Source organism: Lucilia sericata, unplaced genomic scaffold (assembly GCF_015586225.1).
Source record: "Lucilia sericata isolate MDLA Ls3-8-SP2 unplaced genomic scaffold, ASM1558622v1 Contig000164F_arrow, whole genome shotgun sequence".
NCBI lineage: Eukaryota > Metazoa > Arthropoda > Insecta > Diptera > Calliphoridae > Lucilia > Lucilia sericata.
Genome location: NW_023994193.1, coordinates 486,343 through 503,974, shown reverse-complemented (window position 1 = coordinate 503,974; position 17,632 = coordinate 486,343). Strand labels below are relative to the sequence as shown.

General features: G+C 30.0%; 1 protein-coding gene across 1 annotated transcript in view; it reads right to left on the bottom strand.

Annotated features, from left to right (window-relative positions):
* Positions 1 to 563: 563 nt before the first annotated feature.
* Positions 564 to 17,632, bottom strand: part of LOC119601441 (tetratricopeptide repeat protein 19 homolog, mitochondrial) — a 142,365-nt gene continuing 125,296 nt past the window's right edge. Inside the window, exons 3-4 of the mRNA XM_037952377.1 lie at positions 969 to 1,116; positions 564 to 900 (exon numbers count right to left, since the gene is read on the bottom strand). Of these exons, the coding sequence (XP_037808305.1) occupies positions 649 to 900; positions 969 to 1,116 (400 nt within the window). The 3' untranslated portion in view covers positions 564 to 648. The remainder of the gene's footprint in view (positions 901 to 968; positions 1,117 to 17,632) is intronic.

Sequence of the window (17,632 nt, the reverse complement as noted above, 5' to 3'; positions counted from 1 at the left end):
ATCTTTTTATATGAAAATATATTTAAAACGAATGAAATTGACTATGTAATGTTATGCTATGTTTCCACTGAGGCGTTTTGAGCAAAAACATGTTTCCCATACATTTTTGACAAATCCAAATCAACTTAATCAAACTGGATTTGATTTTAAACATGTCGAAAATGTATTTTTTCGAACAAGAATTGCTTATGCAACACTGCGTTGTGTCTAGGATAAGCAAATACGACTATAAGTTATACATTCAAATTGAATGTTTTCATCGAAAAAGTGACATATTTCAAAATAAAAAAAGAACAAATAATAATTTTAAAATTGTTGGCATTTAATAAATAAATTTATACAATTAAACCCGTAAGTTTTTTTAATGTTTAAATTTAAAAAAAAAAATTATTTTATTTTCGTTATATGGCAGGATTTGTTCGAAAATTCGAATCTCAAAAACGATTAAGCTCAGTGGAAACACCTCGAATAGGTTTACGCAAATCTGGTAAATTTGAAGCCAATGGAAACATAGCATTACTCTAACTGGTAAATATAAAATTATTTATTTTTGACATTGTACATAAAGTATTAATTAACATTTTATTCGCTATTTATATCAATACAACATAAACAAACTATTTTTAAATCTAATTGAATAAATCTCATTTATTTCTCTGTTTGTGTTTTTATTTCATTAAGACAATATTCAGCTTGTTCAATTGCGGAGTCATTGTTCTTAGATTTTCCACTTTTCCATGCTTGAGAGCAAGCAGTTTTTGCCTCATTAATTAAACCTTCCCGTAGATAAATTAATCCCAAATTTGCTAATAAAATACCTTCCTGTGTTGCATCCTTTATATTTTTTACTAGTTCTAAAGCTTTTAAAATATAATTTCTAGCTTCATCAAATTGTTCCATCTAAAATATTATAAAATAAATATATAAATAAATAAATATATACATAAATAATAATAGTAGGTACTTACATTTGTACAAACTACGCTTAAATTATTTAAAATTGTTAAAGCCTCTTCGTTATCAGTTCCATGAATTTGTGTAAAACAGTCATAAGCATCTTTAAAACATTGTTTAGCTTGTCGAAAATTATGTTCCTTCATTAGTAATTGACCAAACCTTTAAAAATGTGTTAAAAAAAATATGGTTTTTACATAACGCAATTATGAACAATAAAAAAATAAAAAGACAATGAGATTTTGGGGGGTATATCTTAAAAATAACTATGTATTATAGAAATCATCACTTTTAGAAAATAATGTTTTAATATACATATTAACATTACGCAACGCCGCGTAATATAACACCCTGTAACAATTTTGAAAACAAGCTTTCACACAGAAAAGCGGTTGAAATTCTACTGGAACCATTACATTACAAACGTTAATTTTGGACGCTTTTTAAAAAATATTTCGATCTAAAAACGCTCTGTTAAATTTATAATACGATATTTACATTCCTGTGCTTTTCCTATTTATTTGTGACGAAAATTTATATTTCATACCCATCATCAGATGCAAACAACAATTTCCCTCAAATTGGTTAAATGACAGTTTCCCAACTTCCCAATCTGATTGCTATTAATTATGGAACAAACCGTTGAATACCGTTTGAGTTTGATTTCTTCAAACTCTCCCCCAAGTTTTTTTAAATATCGCCCAGTTTTCAATTAAGCCCTATGTTTAACAATCCGCCAATTCCACCTACAATCACCCATGCCTTAATGAACACCTTGTCGAACCTGTCTAGAATTATTCCTTTGAATTCTTTGTCCCCTGCCTTTAACACAGGGAAGTTATTTTTATCTGATTCCAAATTCACTACCTTTGAAGTCATTTTCGAGGAGTATTTTTTTATTTTCTTTTTAGAGTACTTAAATTTTTTGTTGATGGATATATGAGCAAATATCAAAGTTTGTTAATTCCTTTAAAATTTAACTAAATTGTTCATAACTTTACACAATACTTCCAGCCTAAAAATAGCAAAATTGTAAAACTCTAGGTCTTTATTTCTAAACGTAATCGGTTTTGGAAGTTTACAAAATTAAAAAAAACGTGTGTAACTAACTAATTTTTTCACCTTCTTTTTATGTTTTTGTCCATAGCTTTAAACTTTTGAACACTATTCACTATTGTACTAACTAAAGACACTTAGGTCATAAGTTCTTTACAAGCTTATCCGTGTGACATCTCTTTACGTACTAGAACTTGTATATTGAAATCTGTCACCAGGTTTTTTCCAATTTTGAATTTTTTAGTTTTTTTGACCGGGCGCTGACGCCTCTTAAGCTACGTTCAGACCTGTAAAATATTTGGTCCAAATATTTGTTATAAAATATTTATAAAGTTGCGTCAAACAAACGCAATATTTATTTCATGTTCAGACTTGAACAAATATTTGATGGTATTGTTTTATCAAACAGTGCAAAAATAATTTGGTTCAAACACACACATGTTTTGCAGCCACAGAATATCGTATATTTTCATGCAAGAAAAAAGCAATTTGGCAATTTGTTTTAATTTTAACTATTTTTATTAGGTTTAAAATTAAATTTTTATAATAAAAGTGTATAATATTAATATATAACACGATTGAAAAAACTTTGTTTGTCGAATCTGAACATAAAATATTTCATGTTAACAAACAGCAATGCGGATGATTTTCATAAAACAAATTGATTTGCTGGCAAATAAATATTTTCTCATTGTTTCATCAATGTGAACACCAAAAGTCAAATAATTTACGTCATTTTGGTAAAATAATTATTTGATCTTTCTGAAAATGAGTGTTATCACCTCATACAAAAATGTAAATAGTCGCTTATATGACTGGTTTTATTTTATTTTTTATAAAATATAAATCTGAGACAAAGTTGTGACATTTAATTGAAATTCAAGCAATTGCGTAAATTAATGATAATTATTATTTTTGTTGTTTGTTTTGTTATTTATTGGTTGGTAACAACATACTATATATAGTTATGCTACATAATATATGCATCTATAGTCTAGTTTGCAGTCTAGTCCAACGGTTCCCAAATTACAATTAAATAAGAGATACTGTTATCTCGGAGTATGAAGTTAGGCCACATTTCATAATTCAAGGACAAGCTTATCGCAGATTTAAGTTTGTCAAATTGTAAACAAAAGTGTTCTTGTTTGGAAGGACTAAAATAATATATTTCCGAAACAGAGGTGACTCTTTATTCGTTTTCAATACGTTAATCCAGGTAATTTTAAATATAAATATTCCATTCCGACGTGATACACAGATTTTAACTTGATTTTGTCGACCAATATTATTAAATTAACATCAGAAAATGCGTAAATAGTCAAAACCATGCAGTAAAATTCACCGTACTTTCGCAAAGAGTTCAAGTCATATATTATGCGGATAACGTATTCCGTTCAACTTTCTTATATTACTTTCCCGAAAAATTAGCTAACATACTCAGTTCACCCGTCTGCAATCGCAAAAAATTTTTGCAACATGACTCTTTAAGCACTGTCGACGATATTTGATGAAGAAACCTTTTCGTTACCTTAAAGAAAAATGAACGTGAAAGATCTCACGATCATAAAATTAAACATCATGTTAACATTTCAACAATGAAGTCATTCTATCTTCAAAAACTTCTCTGAAATATTAATTATTCTCAATGTACGGGAATATTTTATAGCATGGTATAATAAAAACAAGGTAACTCCGTTCTCTCTTAATGAAAAATTTTTTGACGTAAATAAGATTTTTTGATATTTAGTTTTTGTAAACAAATAAATAAAAACGTTGCCACACAGTTTAAAAGGGAAATTATATTTAGGAAATCAGAATTAAAAAATGTGTAATTTTGTTTACTACAAAAGTGTAACTGTTGTGAATTGCAAATATAAACGATTATAAATACGTTTTAATAAATGTTTTATTATTGTTTTATATTTTTATATAAACTAACACTTTATAAAGAACGAATGAAGGTGATTAACCATAAATTCGCTGGAATTTCTTCTACTCAATGGTAATTTCTTGGTGGCGTATCATAATGTCCAGTGACACAATGTCCATGGACATTATGACACTTTTAAAAAAGAAAAGTTTTGGAAATTTTATTTAGATATAAAGAAAGGGACACTCTCATCCCGAAAAGAGTTGCTCCTAAATTTGGTGTATGTTGCATTTTGGATTGGATTAAAAAAGTGTCCTCGTAAGGGTGTTTTAAATTCTAGGGTATTTCGAATACCGGCTTCGCTATATTAAGACATTTTTGATAAATGTATGTCCTTTTGCTCGTAGACATTGTGACACTTTTAAAATTGTCAACGTCCATGGACACTATGACTTAATTTAGTGTTTGGGTTTTTTAAGGGACTTCAGGACGTGCTTCTGAATTGCTAAAAGGTACTGGTTGATTTACTGGTATTCCTAGATCTTGTCGCCTGTGTGCAATGAAAATCGAAAATAGAATCCACTGGCATATTCCGTTTTAAAGTCAGGTCAAAATAAGGATATTTTCCTTTTTGTAAAACGTAGTATGCCACTGGATTAAAAGGGATATTATAAGACTTTAGTGTTAATAAATGGCCTACCGGACATACATACACACAATATATACGATGGTCCTGAAGAAGTAAAACTATCAAATATCGTGAGCGCTGCTAGATTAGTACGATATAAGATTGATCAGAACATTTTCGCTATTTATTAAACAAAATTATATTCTCTAGAACAAAGACGTCAGCAACTTTCTTCTTTGATGGTATGTTGAAACTCCCATATAATGCTGGCCAGCATCTCCCGACACACAAGTTTGGAAGCAACAGACTTTGGTAGATAGTATTATTTGATTTATATTTTGTAATCTCACGGGTTATTTGTTTTATTTATAATATTTTTTAATTTATGTTTGAAAAAATATTTTTTACAGACATTTGAAAAAGAAATATAAAAGTAAACAAAAAACATAGGTTTTTAAGGTAGATATGGTAGCACGATTTTAAGCAATAAAATAATAATTCGCCCAAACGTCAGAAGTTTAATATGGCTACGAAAAGAGAGAACGGCTATACCTTTATTTTTTCTACTATGTTTTATAGAAATGACATATCTACATCTGCTTGACCTTGGGATTTATGGACTATGACAATTTTCGGATGAACAATTACATATTTAGAACAATAAGATATCAAAATATGTATGGGGGTCCTCAAGGGGTCCGCGAAGTTTAGTAATTAATTGAGAAATTATTTAATTAATTTATTACTCAATTTATTTAAACAATTATTTATTATATTAATGGATATAAAAATATATTAATAATAAACAATTCTCTATAATTTTCAATTTTATAGATATGTAATTTAATGAAAATTATTTATAATTTGGTTATTTCCGGGCTTATAGCGATTTTTTTGAAATCGCTATAAACCGTTCCAAACAACCAAGGTTTTTCGCTACATTGACTATACTAAATAGCAACAACATGACAGTAAAGATCCACCATCTATCTCTTTTCCACTTGCACAAGGTATTGAAATGTAATTTCAATACCTTGTGCAAGTCTATCTATGTCTTTTCCACTTGCACAAGGTATTGAAATGTAATTTCAATACCTTGTGCAAGTCTATCTATCTCTTTTCCACTTGCACAAGGTATTGAAATGTAATTTGTATTTTTTTGTTGTAAAATTTTGATGAAAAACAATATTAAATGAAATTTTAGAATATATAGAAGTTATTATTCAATGATATAGCTTTTTAGTAAATATAAACACATATATTTTTGGCTTTTGGTTTGGTTGCGCATTAGCTGTTCTTGTTGTTATGTTCCTCTTTGCCTGCAAACAAAATCTTGTTTTTTTACTGTTTTATCCGTCAATTGTTTTACAAAATTATTTGTTGTAATGTGAACACCGGGCAAACAAACTTTTACTATTTGTATTGAATTGTGTTTGGCTTTGTTTCTTCAAACAAAACGTCAAAATAGAAATACTAATTTTAAGCACATTATGAAATAAAAATGTATTTAATTTTTTGTTTTTAGGCAGAAATTTCTATGAAATCGTAAAAAATATTATTAAATAGTTTTTTTAACGTTTAACAAAAATGTTTCATGTTTGGTGTTCACATTAAGAAAATATTTGTAGGTTGACAAATAAAAATGTTTCACGAAAAACAGCTGATATTTTGTTTGCTCTTCAAAAATATTTTGTGTTCACATTACAGCCAACAAATATTTGATAAAAAACGTCAAATATTTGATAGGTGTGAACGTACCTTTAATAAAATACAAAAATTGTGACAACAATGGTTGGCAGATGTAATTATACACAGTATGGTATATATCTCGTTAATGTGCCCTGAATAGGAGATGGGTAAGACTGCCACAAAAGTTGGAATACTTGAACGTAAATTTTTTATAATGGGGAGGGTATTGTACGTTTGTGCTGATGTTTTTGACCCTAGCCCACATACAAACCCCCATTCAAAAAATGTCTTAAACGTCTAAAATTGACTTGTAACAATTTGTATCGCAATGAAACTCAACAAAACTAACTGTTATTTAAAAATAGATCCTTTTCCCAAATTTAATGAGGATCGGCCCATGTTTGACCTATACTCCTATATAAACCCTCATTTAGAAAATTTGTTTTTTATCAAAAAATTGCTTACATACTTTGCAATTAAGGTAAAATTCAACATAAAAGTTTCCTTATGAAAAATAAAAATTTTTAAAATATACTTATGGTGTAGGGTATTATATGGTCGGCCATGCCCGACTATACTTTCCTACTTGTTCAAATATGAACCAAGCGCTGCACATCCCCACTTATATAGGAAATAATTTGAATTATTGCGTAAATTGAGGTTTTTGTTATTTTGAAATATAAAATCGGAGGAGCATACAAAAATATTCGAATGCAAACATATTCTGAACTTTTTAAAAAATTTGCAAAAATTAATTTTTATACCCTAACCACTTTAGTGGTTACCTTAAAGTATACCCATCGGCTGGCTGGTTGTCCATGTAAACCTTGTGCGCAAGGTACAAGTCGCAATTTTCAAGATAATTGGATGAAATTTGGCTCACACGCTTTTTTTGGCCCAAGGACAAAGCCTATTGAACATGGTTAAAAAGGTACATTATTTCACCTAGCCCCCATACAACAGAACCCCCGAGAAGGGCATCTGAGCACATAATGAGAACAACTAAGTTTTATATAAGTCTTATATAAGACCGTGCCAAATTTCATAAAGATCGGGCCTCATTTGATCCTAGCTCCCAAACAAAGTCCCCTTCAGAAAATTACTTGAATGCCCAAAATTAACTTATAAACACAAATATCGCGATGAAATTCAGCACAAATAAATATTTTATAAATATAAATACATTCACAAAACTTTATCGGGCTTGGTCCATATTTGCTCCTATCCCCCATATAAAGCCTCTTTCAGAAAATTTGTTTTTCATCTATAAATTGCTTAAATGTATCGGAACAAGGTAATATTGAAGATAAATGCTTTATTATGAAAAATAAATCACATTTAATATTCATAACTGGTGTATGGTATAATATGGTCGGCCACGCCCGATTAATACTTTCTTACATGAAGATAATGAGAAACACAATGGTTTGGGATCACAAATGTATTTAAAATGTCCTTGTAAGCTACAAAGACGTCACTTTTATCACATTTTGCCAAGGCACATCATGGATGATGCTCAAAATTCGTCAGAATTTGTAAGTTTTCTTAATACTTTAATGTAAAACTGGGGCGCATCAAAAAAGTAAAATAATTTTAGGTTTTGTGAGTCAAATAAAATGTACCTAGCATCAAAAAGCATCACTCTATAAATATTTAATTAATTCCCTTTTAATTGCATTCCCTTATAAATCAAGCTCGTAGAATTCAGATATTAACTGTTTTTTTTTTCTTAAATTTTACTAATTCGCGATTTTTCAAAAACTATATGCAACAAGTTAAAAAAATACTGAAATGAAATTTTTTACTGTGTATTTTAAAATCTTATGGTTTGTATTTAATGCGCCGAATTTGAAATATTTTTACAATTATGTGCATTTTTTCAAATATAACATATATAAATACTATTTTTAAGAATTTTTTTAAATATTTAGGTGAAAACCGCTATAACTTTTGCGCCCCGCGATCAAAATGATTAACGCGAACGGATTCATCACGTGTTAGGGTCTGTTTACATTCACACAAAATATTTTGATTGTGGCATCAAACAAATTTTTTGATTTTTTTTAACTCAAAAATTAAAAAAACTTTGATGTTAAGAGGAATCAGAAAAGTAAAATATAAATAAGACTGTAACAATTGCATTTGAAAAACAAGTAAGAAAGTATAGTCGGGCGACCATATGAGGCTTTATATGGGGGCTAGGGGCAAATATGGACCAAGCCCGATAAAGTTTTGTGAACATATTTATATAATATTTATTTGTGCTGAATTTCATCGCGATATTTGTGTTTATGAGTTAATTTTGGATATTCATGTAATTTTCTGAAGGGGACTTTGTATGGGAGCTAGGGTCAAATGAGGCCCGATCTTTATGAAATTTGGCAAGGTCATCAAGGCTTGCATAAAACTTAGTTGTGCCGCTTTTTATGGATATACAGGTATATTTAACATAATTATGAGCTCAGAAGCCCTTTTCGGGGGGTTCTGTTGTATGGGGGCTAGGTGAAATAATGGACCGATTTTATTCATTTTCAATAGGCTTCGCCCTTGGGTCAAAAAAAGCGTGTGAGCCAAATTTCATCCAATTGTCTTGAAAATTACGACCTGTATCTTGCGCACAAGGTTTACATGGACAGCCAGCCGACCAGACGGACGGACATAGCTCATTGACTCTGAAAACGATTCTAAGCCGATTGGTATACTTTAAGGTGGGTATAGGACAAATATTTTTGTATCTTACAAACATCAGCACAAACCCAATATACCCTCTCCACTAAAGTGGTGTAGGGTATAATTAATATTTATTGTCCAAATAAAAATGGATTAATATTCTCAAGAGCTCACGGAATCTAAATTAGTTATTGCTTTTTAAATAAAGACGTTTTTTTTTTCGGAATGAAACTACATACTTTCAATTTTTAAAGTGGGATTGATATTTGTTTTATAATAATTTTAAGTTTTAATAAATATATTTACACCAAATCACCAATTTGGATTCCGTGAAAACACTGTATAATCGAAGAAATACATAGGATAACACATACAATTGAAAATGCTTTAAAAAACAGAGAAATATGTTCATCCGTATTTTTGGATGTTTCAAACGCCTTTGATGGAATATGGCATGAAGGTTTGCTACATAAACTAAACATTCTCTTACCAATTCATTAGAGCGAAATGTTAGATTCATATACAAAACAAAGATACTTTCGAGTTAAAATCAAATCTACATCCAATAAGTTAAGGTATCCCACAGGGAGTATACATTTTTTTTTAAATGATTATATGACTAGCTTAGACAAAAAAAAATTAAATAAAAAAATATCTCATTTTTGAAACAAACATTTTTAAATACTTTTTTGTGACAAATTTGCTTTAAGCTTCCACTTCTTTTTTAATCCTGTGTGGTTTTTCATAATGTTTATCCTAGTGCACAGTGGGGCAGAATCGAAATTTTTTGGAAATAAATCTGGCATTTCTAAACGGCTAATCCGATCGGGATTTGGCGTGAGCGTAGCCAAGGAGTATTCGAGTTTAAGTTTTGAAGATGAACCCCGCAGATGCCCCAGGGACGGCGCTGTGGCGGCTCAAAGTAGGGTACCTACGACATGTAAAATTTTTAAACTCGTGCCATTTTTTTGTTTTTCAAATACAAAGATTTTTATATTTTCTGAAAGCGCTCGACGAGATCTTGAAAAAACATGCTTGGACATACTTCTTATCTCTTATAATATCCGAGTTATAGGCATTTAAAAATTTAGTGATACAAAATTTACCATACCTTGGTCCGCCTTTTTTTGAATACTGGGCGTAATTTTGGACCAAATGTACTCTTGTTAGTTAGACAACAAAATTTCAAAATAATTTCAATAATATACAAAAAATTTCAGATCAATATCATTTACAGATCCAAAAATATACGTTTTTTAATTTAAAAATTCAAAAAATTTTAGATTTTTGCCGTTTTTTTGCCAAAAATGTGTCTTAACTCTTTTATTAATAAAATAAAATTTTCTTTAAGAACATATAACAATTTTACGCAGAACGCTTTGGCGTAAAAAACTTGTCCTATTTTTTGAAAATGTTGCCACTGCGTCCTTCCGAATATGACCTATTTTCTATCAAAACTTCAACTTTGGGCGACATGTTCTAAAATCCCAAAGCTGGGATCAGAAAACTGTAAGCAGTTTTGGAAACCTAAATATGTTTTCTATTTACTCCAAAAGTATTTTCCCAGCCCTGAAAGAAATGTGGACCCTATGGGCAAAAATGTAAAAAATCCCATTTTTGGGATTTTCATTCCAATTTTTGGGAATTGCGGGATTCCCTTTGACCTTTTCAATTTTTTTTTGCATTTTCTTATTTGAAATGACAAATTTAACAAGCGTTGAAAATTTCATTGAGTTTTGTTCATAAATGAAGATTTTGTCATATATTACATATTTGTTTAATTTCTAAAACTATGATTTATATCAAAATTTTAATAGGGTCGCAGATAGCTACAACAATTTAGTCCATATTTATCCCTTAATATCATTTTTTAGTTAGATATGGAAATTCTCGACCCTTTACAAAAAATTTCAAGCCAATATCTCAATTACATTCAAAAATATGTTCATTTAAACCTGTGTCCTTTAATTTCATCTTTTTCAAATTTTAGTATTAAGTATGACGGAACATACATTTGGTGTTGAATAAAATATTTGGACAATTTTTAAAAATTATTTAGTTAATTATTTTATTAAAGACTATAACATTGTATATACAATAAAAAAATTATAATTTTATTATGAGCCACGCACAACAACACCTAAATCACCCCACACAAACCACCTTTCCCGCCCACCGAAATATAAAACACAATTTAATACAATATCATCAGTTAGTATAATAGCTTTTTTTATTTGAACTGTTTATCTTAAACATAATACAATTAATTCTTACAACCTACTTATATAGTTAATTCCTAACACTACTTATTTTCTATAAAATAATCTGTCATATCGGTATACATATCCTGAAGGTAATATAAGTCCTTTAAATCTTCCTTGTTTTGAGATGATAGAATTTCATAACAAATCCATCTTTTTCGCATAGTTGAAAGAACAGGATCAGAAGATAGAAGTAAACTATTAAAAATATCTTCATTCTGTGCCTGGAGCATTTTCTTGAGCTGAATAGTTGAACATGCTTAAAATCTTGATTCCTCGCTTCCTGGGCTTCTTCTGTTAACTCTCCAAGTGGAAGAATATTCGATTCAATTATTATTTGACCATGACACAATACTTTGTGTACTGTTGGTGTTAGTTCCCTCCATGGATACAGAGATACAAGTAATTTAGAAATTTCAGATGTATATTCCCCAAATCGATTTCCATTAATTTTATGTTTACTATTCAGTGCCATTAAAATAGTGTTAACTCTTCGAAGCAACTTCTTGTCAATTCCAGTTATTTTTGAAGTAATTTCAAAATCACGAAATAAACTTCTCGCCGTATTACCGTCATTTGTACTACCGCAACTTGGAAGTGGTTTGTCGATGTTTAATCCCATCTGAACTTTAAATTCTTCTTGGATTCTGCTTTTTTCCGCAGCTCTCAGTTCTTTCAATTCTTCATTATTTTTTGTTGATTTAGTAAGATTCTCTGGCACACTTTTATATTTGAGGTCGTATGCTATGTGTAAAAAGTAATCCAAAATTCGTATTCTGGCATGAAGTGGTGAAATTCCGAAAGACAGGACTTCTTCATTAATACTTCTGCTTTTGTTTATATTTGAGAATTGCGACTTTTTCTCATTACATATTGAGCATCTCCAGAAGGAAGAAGAAGAATCATTGTTAAGCTTAGCTGATATGATACGTTAATAGAGAATTCCTTTATTTTTATGCAAATGGGCTCCAGTGCATTTATATCATCTTTTAAATATTCCACTAAATCTTTTGTTGTTTTCTTTGACTCCTTTATATATTCAAATCCAATGGGTGTACAAAAATTTTTTGAACCCGGAGTTGTATTGATCCATATATCTTCAAATGAATTTCCGATGCTTGACGATGATGGATTAAGGGAATATGAACGAATTCGTAATGTCACTAATGATGACATAAATACACTTTTGTAGTCTGCTAATGTCCGACTTCCACAAGCTTGTTTGTATTCTGGAAGTGCTGATAAACCGTCACATCCCCACTTACACATTAAGATAACATCACAGTTATGAATTTTCCTTAGTTGGTCTTCTGAAAAGTCTGACAGAATTCTTGATGCTGTGTTTTCGAGCAAAGATGATATATCAATACAAGCTTCCACATCATTAACAGCAATAGGTGATGGTAGGATAGTTTGTTTTTTTTCCTGGATCGCCTTGTATGATGGTAATATATTGTGTCCTTTTTCATGCAGAGCTTTCCTTAATATTTGGTACTTATTTCGACTGAGACCCAGTTCCAACATAAGCGCTATTGCTTCCTCTTCAGTAAAATTTGATTATGATGTTGGAGTTGGTATACTTTCCACAATTCGCTTAAGTCGTTTTGGTGATGCATTAGGAAGAATAGTTGCAATATGTACGGCATCCATAGGTTGGTTTTCGTTTTTCAGCATTTCGTTAAATGTATCAGCAATTTCCTCATTTGAGATTGAAAAAAGTTTTTGTGTGACCCTCTTTTTTTTTGACCTTGAACATAAGTCTTCGTATGACTTGTAAGGCGCTCCTGTTGATGTGTTGTAAGTTGAGATTTCCGTAGTAGTTTCCATCCAACTACAAAATTTTAATCGAAATTTCTTTTGATTTCCATCCACAGACTTACTTTTTACATCAAAAAGTTTTCAATTTTTGATATGCCTGTTTTATCTACTTTTCTACTATATGTAGTTTTTATATAATTTGAAATGTCTTCAATTCTTTCTGGCCCTTTTGAAGATACACTACATAAAACGGAACACAACTCTTCGTACTTTAATGTAATCTTCATTGTAGATTTATTAAATATGGTACTTAAAATCTGAGAAGTTTACTTATATTATAGAAAATAGGTAAATATAAGATTTGAATATGTTCTGTCATATTTAATACTACAATATGAAAAATATGAAATTAAAGGATACAGGTTTAAATGAACATATTTTTGAATGTAATTGAGATATTGGCTTGAAAATTTTTGTAAAGAATCGAGAATTTCCATATCTAACTAAAAAAAGATATTAAGGGATAAATATGGACTAAATTGTTGTAGATATCTGCGACCCTATTAAAATTTTGATATAAATCATAGTTTTAGAAATTATACAAATATGTAATATATGACAAAATCTTTATTTATGAATAAAACTCAATGAAATTTTCAACGCTTGTTAAATTTGTAATTTCAAATAAGAAAATGCAAAAAAAATTGAAAAAGTCAAAGGGCATCCCGCAATTCCCAAAAATAGGAATGAAAATCCCAAAAATGGGATTTTTTACTTTTTACCCATAGGGTCCACATTTCTTTCAGGGCTGGGAAAATACTTTTGGAGTAAATAGAAAACATATTGAGGTTTCCAAAACTGCTTTCAGTTTTCTGATCCTAGCTTTGGGATTTTAGAACATGTCGCCCAAAGTTGAAGTTTTGATAAAAAATAGGTCATATTCGGAAGGACGCAGTGGCAACATTTTCAAAAAATAGGACAAGTTTTTTACGCCAAAGCGTTCTGCGTAAAGATACCTTTTAGAAAACTATAAAATTGTTATATGTTCTTAAAGAAAATTTTATTTTATAAATAAAAGAGTTAAGACACATTTTTGGCAAAAAACGGCAAAAACCTAAAATTTTTTGAATTTTTAAATTAAAAAACGTATATTTTTGGATCTGTAAATGATATTGATCTGAAATTTTTTGTATATTATTGAAATTATTTTGAAATTTTGTTGTCTAACTAACAAGATTACATTTGGTCCAAAATTACGCACGGTATTCAAAAAAAGGCGGACCAAGGTATGGTAAATTTTGTATCACTAAATTTTTAAATGCCTATAACTCGGGTATTATAAGAGATAAGTAGTATGTCCAAGCATGTTTTTTCAAGATCTCGTCGAGCGCTTTCAGAAAATATAAAAATCTATTTGGGTGAAAAACAAAAAAATGGCACGAGTTTAAAAATTTTACATGTCGTAGGTACCCTACTTTGAGCCGCCACAGCGCCGTCCCTGGGGCATCTGCAAGGTTCATCTTCAAAACTTAAACTCGAATACTCCTTGGCTACGCTCACGCCAAATCCCGATCGGATCAGCCGTTTAGAAATGCCAGATTTATTTCCAAAAAATTTCGATTCTGCCCCACTGTGTAGTGTCAATATTTGGTGAGTGGGGTCAAAGAATGAAATTGTCCTTTAAGGTTTTTTCATATTTCACGCAAAGAAATATTTGTGAACATTGTACTGTTTGTTACTGGAATTGTGCTGATTCCTTTCCTTCCTTTTTTCACAATATTTTATTTTTTTTGATAATTTGTTTTTTATTCTAATTTAAAATGATAGATCTTGTACAAAATTTTTAAAAAAATTTAGCAGTGTAAATAACAAAGTGAAGACAAAGTAAAAGGGAATAAATAAATGTAAGGACCGTCAATGTGTTAAAGAGCGTTTCAACAAAACGTTTTTTTGGAATTCAATCTAGATCAATTTTTTTTTTTTTAATTTTTCGAAAGCAACGTTCATCCCAAAACGTGGCTTATTAATGTATTGTTATTTACAAAGAGAACACGACAGAAAATTTTGTTGACGTAAAATTGTGTAAGTGCAGGTTTACATTGAGACTTTTGCTCAAGGGTGATCAAGAGTGGGACGGTCTCTTTGGACAAAAAAGTTGAGCCGGTCACCCTAGGATTAAAAATATGTTAATAACATTTCCAAAAATATAAAAATTATTTGTTTGCCACGCCTACAAATATCGCCCTTTTTGTTTTTTATATATTACGTCGCCATTTTAAGTCTGATCGTAACATATGGCTACTGACTGTAACTACATTTCACCTTTAGACAATTTTTTAATTAGACGTCATATTCTATGTACGACTTCTGGTATCTTGGATCCTTCCCCAAAATCTGAAATTGTCGCTATACAAGGATAAAGAGGATTTAATTATATGAAATATTTGCTCACTTTTATGCTATTTTATAGAGGGTATTATGCGTTTGTACTGATGTTTGTAACACCCAAAAATATTGGTTTTAAACCCACCTTAAAGAATACCAATCGATGCAGTTGAAATTTTGCATAAAGCGATGAAATTCGGTATAAGTAAGTTTCTTACGAACCAAAACCTCTCTACCAATTTTTTTTAGGATCGGTCTATAAATGACCCTATCCCCCATATAAGGTGCCATTCAGAAAATTACTTTAACACTCATTACTGGCCCAAAAATGCGAGTATAGCGATGAAATTCGGTATAAGTAAATTTCTTGCGAACCAAATTCTCTCTATCATTTTTTTTAGGATCGGCCCATAAATTACCCTACCCCCCATATAAGGTGCCATTCAGAAAATGACTTTAACACTCATTACTAGCCTAAAAATTCGAGTATAGCGATGAAATTCGGTATAAGTAAGTTTCTAACGAACCAAAATCTTTTAACCATTTTTTTTAGGATCGGCCCATAAATGACCCTACCCCCCATATAAGGTCCCCTTCTGAAAATGACTGTAACACTCATTACTGGCCCAAAAATGCAAGTATAGCGATGAAATTCGGTATAAGTAAGTTTCTTACGAACCAAAACGTCTCTACCACTTTTTTTAGCATCGGCCCATAAATGACCCTACCCCCCATATAAGGTCCCCTTCAGAAAATGACTTTAACACACATTGCTGGCCTAAAAATTCGAGTATAACGATGAAATTCGGTTTAAATAAGTTTCTTACGAAGTATCGACCTTTTTAAGTATCGGCCTATAAATGATCCTACCCATTCTGAAAATGACTTTACTAGCTAAAAATACGAATATAGCAATAAAATTTTATACAATTAATTACTCCCCTATTGGGTCCTCCTCTGCAAATGACTATAATGCTCATTACAGGCTTAATAATATGAATGTAGTGACGAAATTTAACACACATAAGTTTAGTGCGAGCCAAAATCTCTCCAACAAATTTAGGGAGGATTTTAATTTACCCTACCGCCCATACAAGGTCCCCTTCAGAATATTACTTTAAAGCTCATTACTGGTTAAAAAATACGAGTATAGCGATAAAATGTGATACAAGTATGTAAGTTCCTAGCGAGCAAAAATCTCTCTACCAAATTGTATGTGGAATTTCCCCTTTATAAAATTACATTAACGCTAATTACTGGCATAAAAATGCGAGTACAGCGATGATATTCAATGTAAACATGTTTCATATGAACCTAATCGGTCTACAAAAAGTTATGAGGATATAAGATCCTCTTTAGAAAATATGATGAAGAAAATTCCGAAAATTACTAGTACAGCGATGAAAATCGACATAAAAAGTTTATACTTAGGAACGTAATTCTTCATTCCAAATTTAATGAGGACTGATCTATAACTGACCCTAGCCCCTATAAAAGGTTCCCTTCAGGAACGAGTTTTGGTTATTAAAATACGAGTTTTCTTTATTAAAATACGAGTAATGCGCTGAAATTTGGCATAAACAAGTTCTATACAAACGAAATCTATGTACAAAATTGTATCAGTATCGGTTCATAATTGACGCATATAAAGGTCCTCATACGCTCACGGTTTAAAAATTGAACTAAAATATTTGGTTTTTAAAAATTAATATTTTGTTAGTTCAAAAGAGCTCGGTCCATAATTGACTTAAGCCATATTCCAAACATCACCCTGATGTTTATAGGGGAGCATTCCTTTTATGGAATACGGTTTGATGGTGGGTATATGAGATTCGGCACAGCCGAATATAACACTCTTACTTGTTATTTTTTAAGTTTTATTTAAAAAACTTAATTTTAATTATTATTCTTTGAGTTTAATATACATTACTCAGAAAATAATCATTATTTTTTAAGTTTTATTTTTTTGTTAAAATCATATTAAATTTTTTTTTTTCATTGAAAAATTAAAGTTTTATTTTTTTGCTTGAAAAATAAAAATTATTCTTGAGTTTTATTTTATTTTTTTCAAAAATAAAACTCAATATTAAAATATTTTCTTATATAAAATGTTTGTAGAAATGACTTCTTATAATATTAAATGCATTATTAATGCTATTATTATGTTAGATATGATGTTGTTTAGATGACACTTAAAAGGTATGTAATTTTTAGCTTTTCTTACGAAATTAAAAGCAATTTTAAAATATTGCAATTATTCACAGAAAAAAATATGCACAATTTTTTTCTTAACAATCGTTTGCTTAAATTTAATTTCGATATTTATAAATATTTTTATTTGGGTTTATAACGAATTTGTTT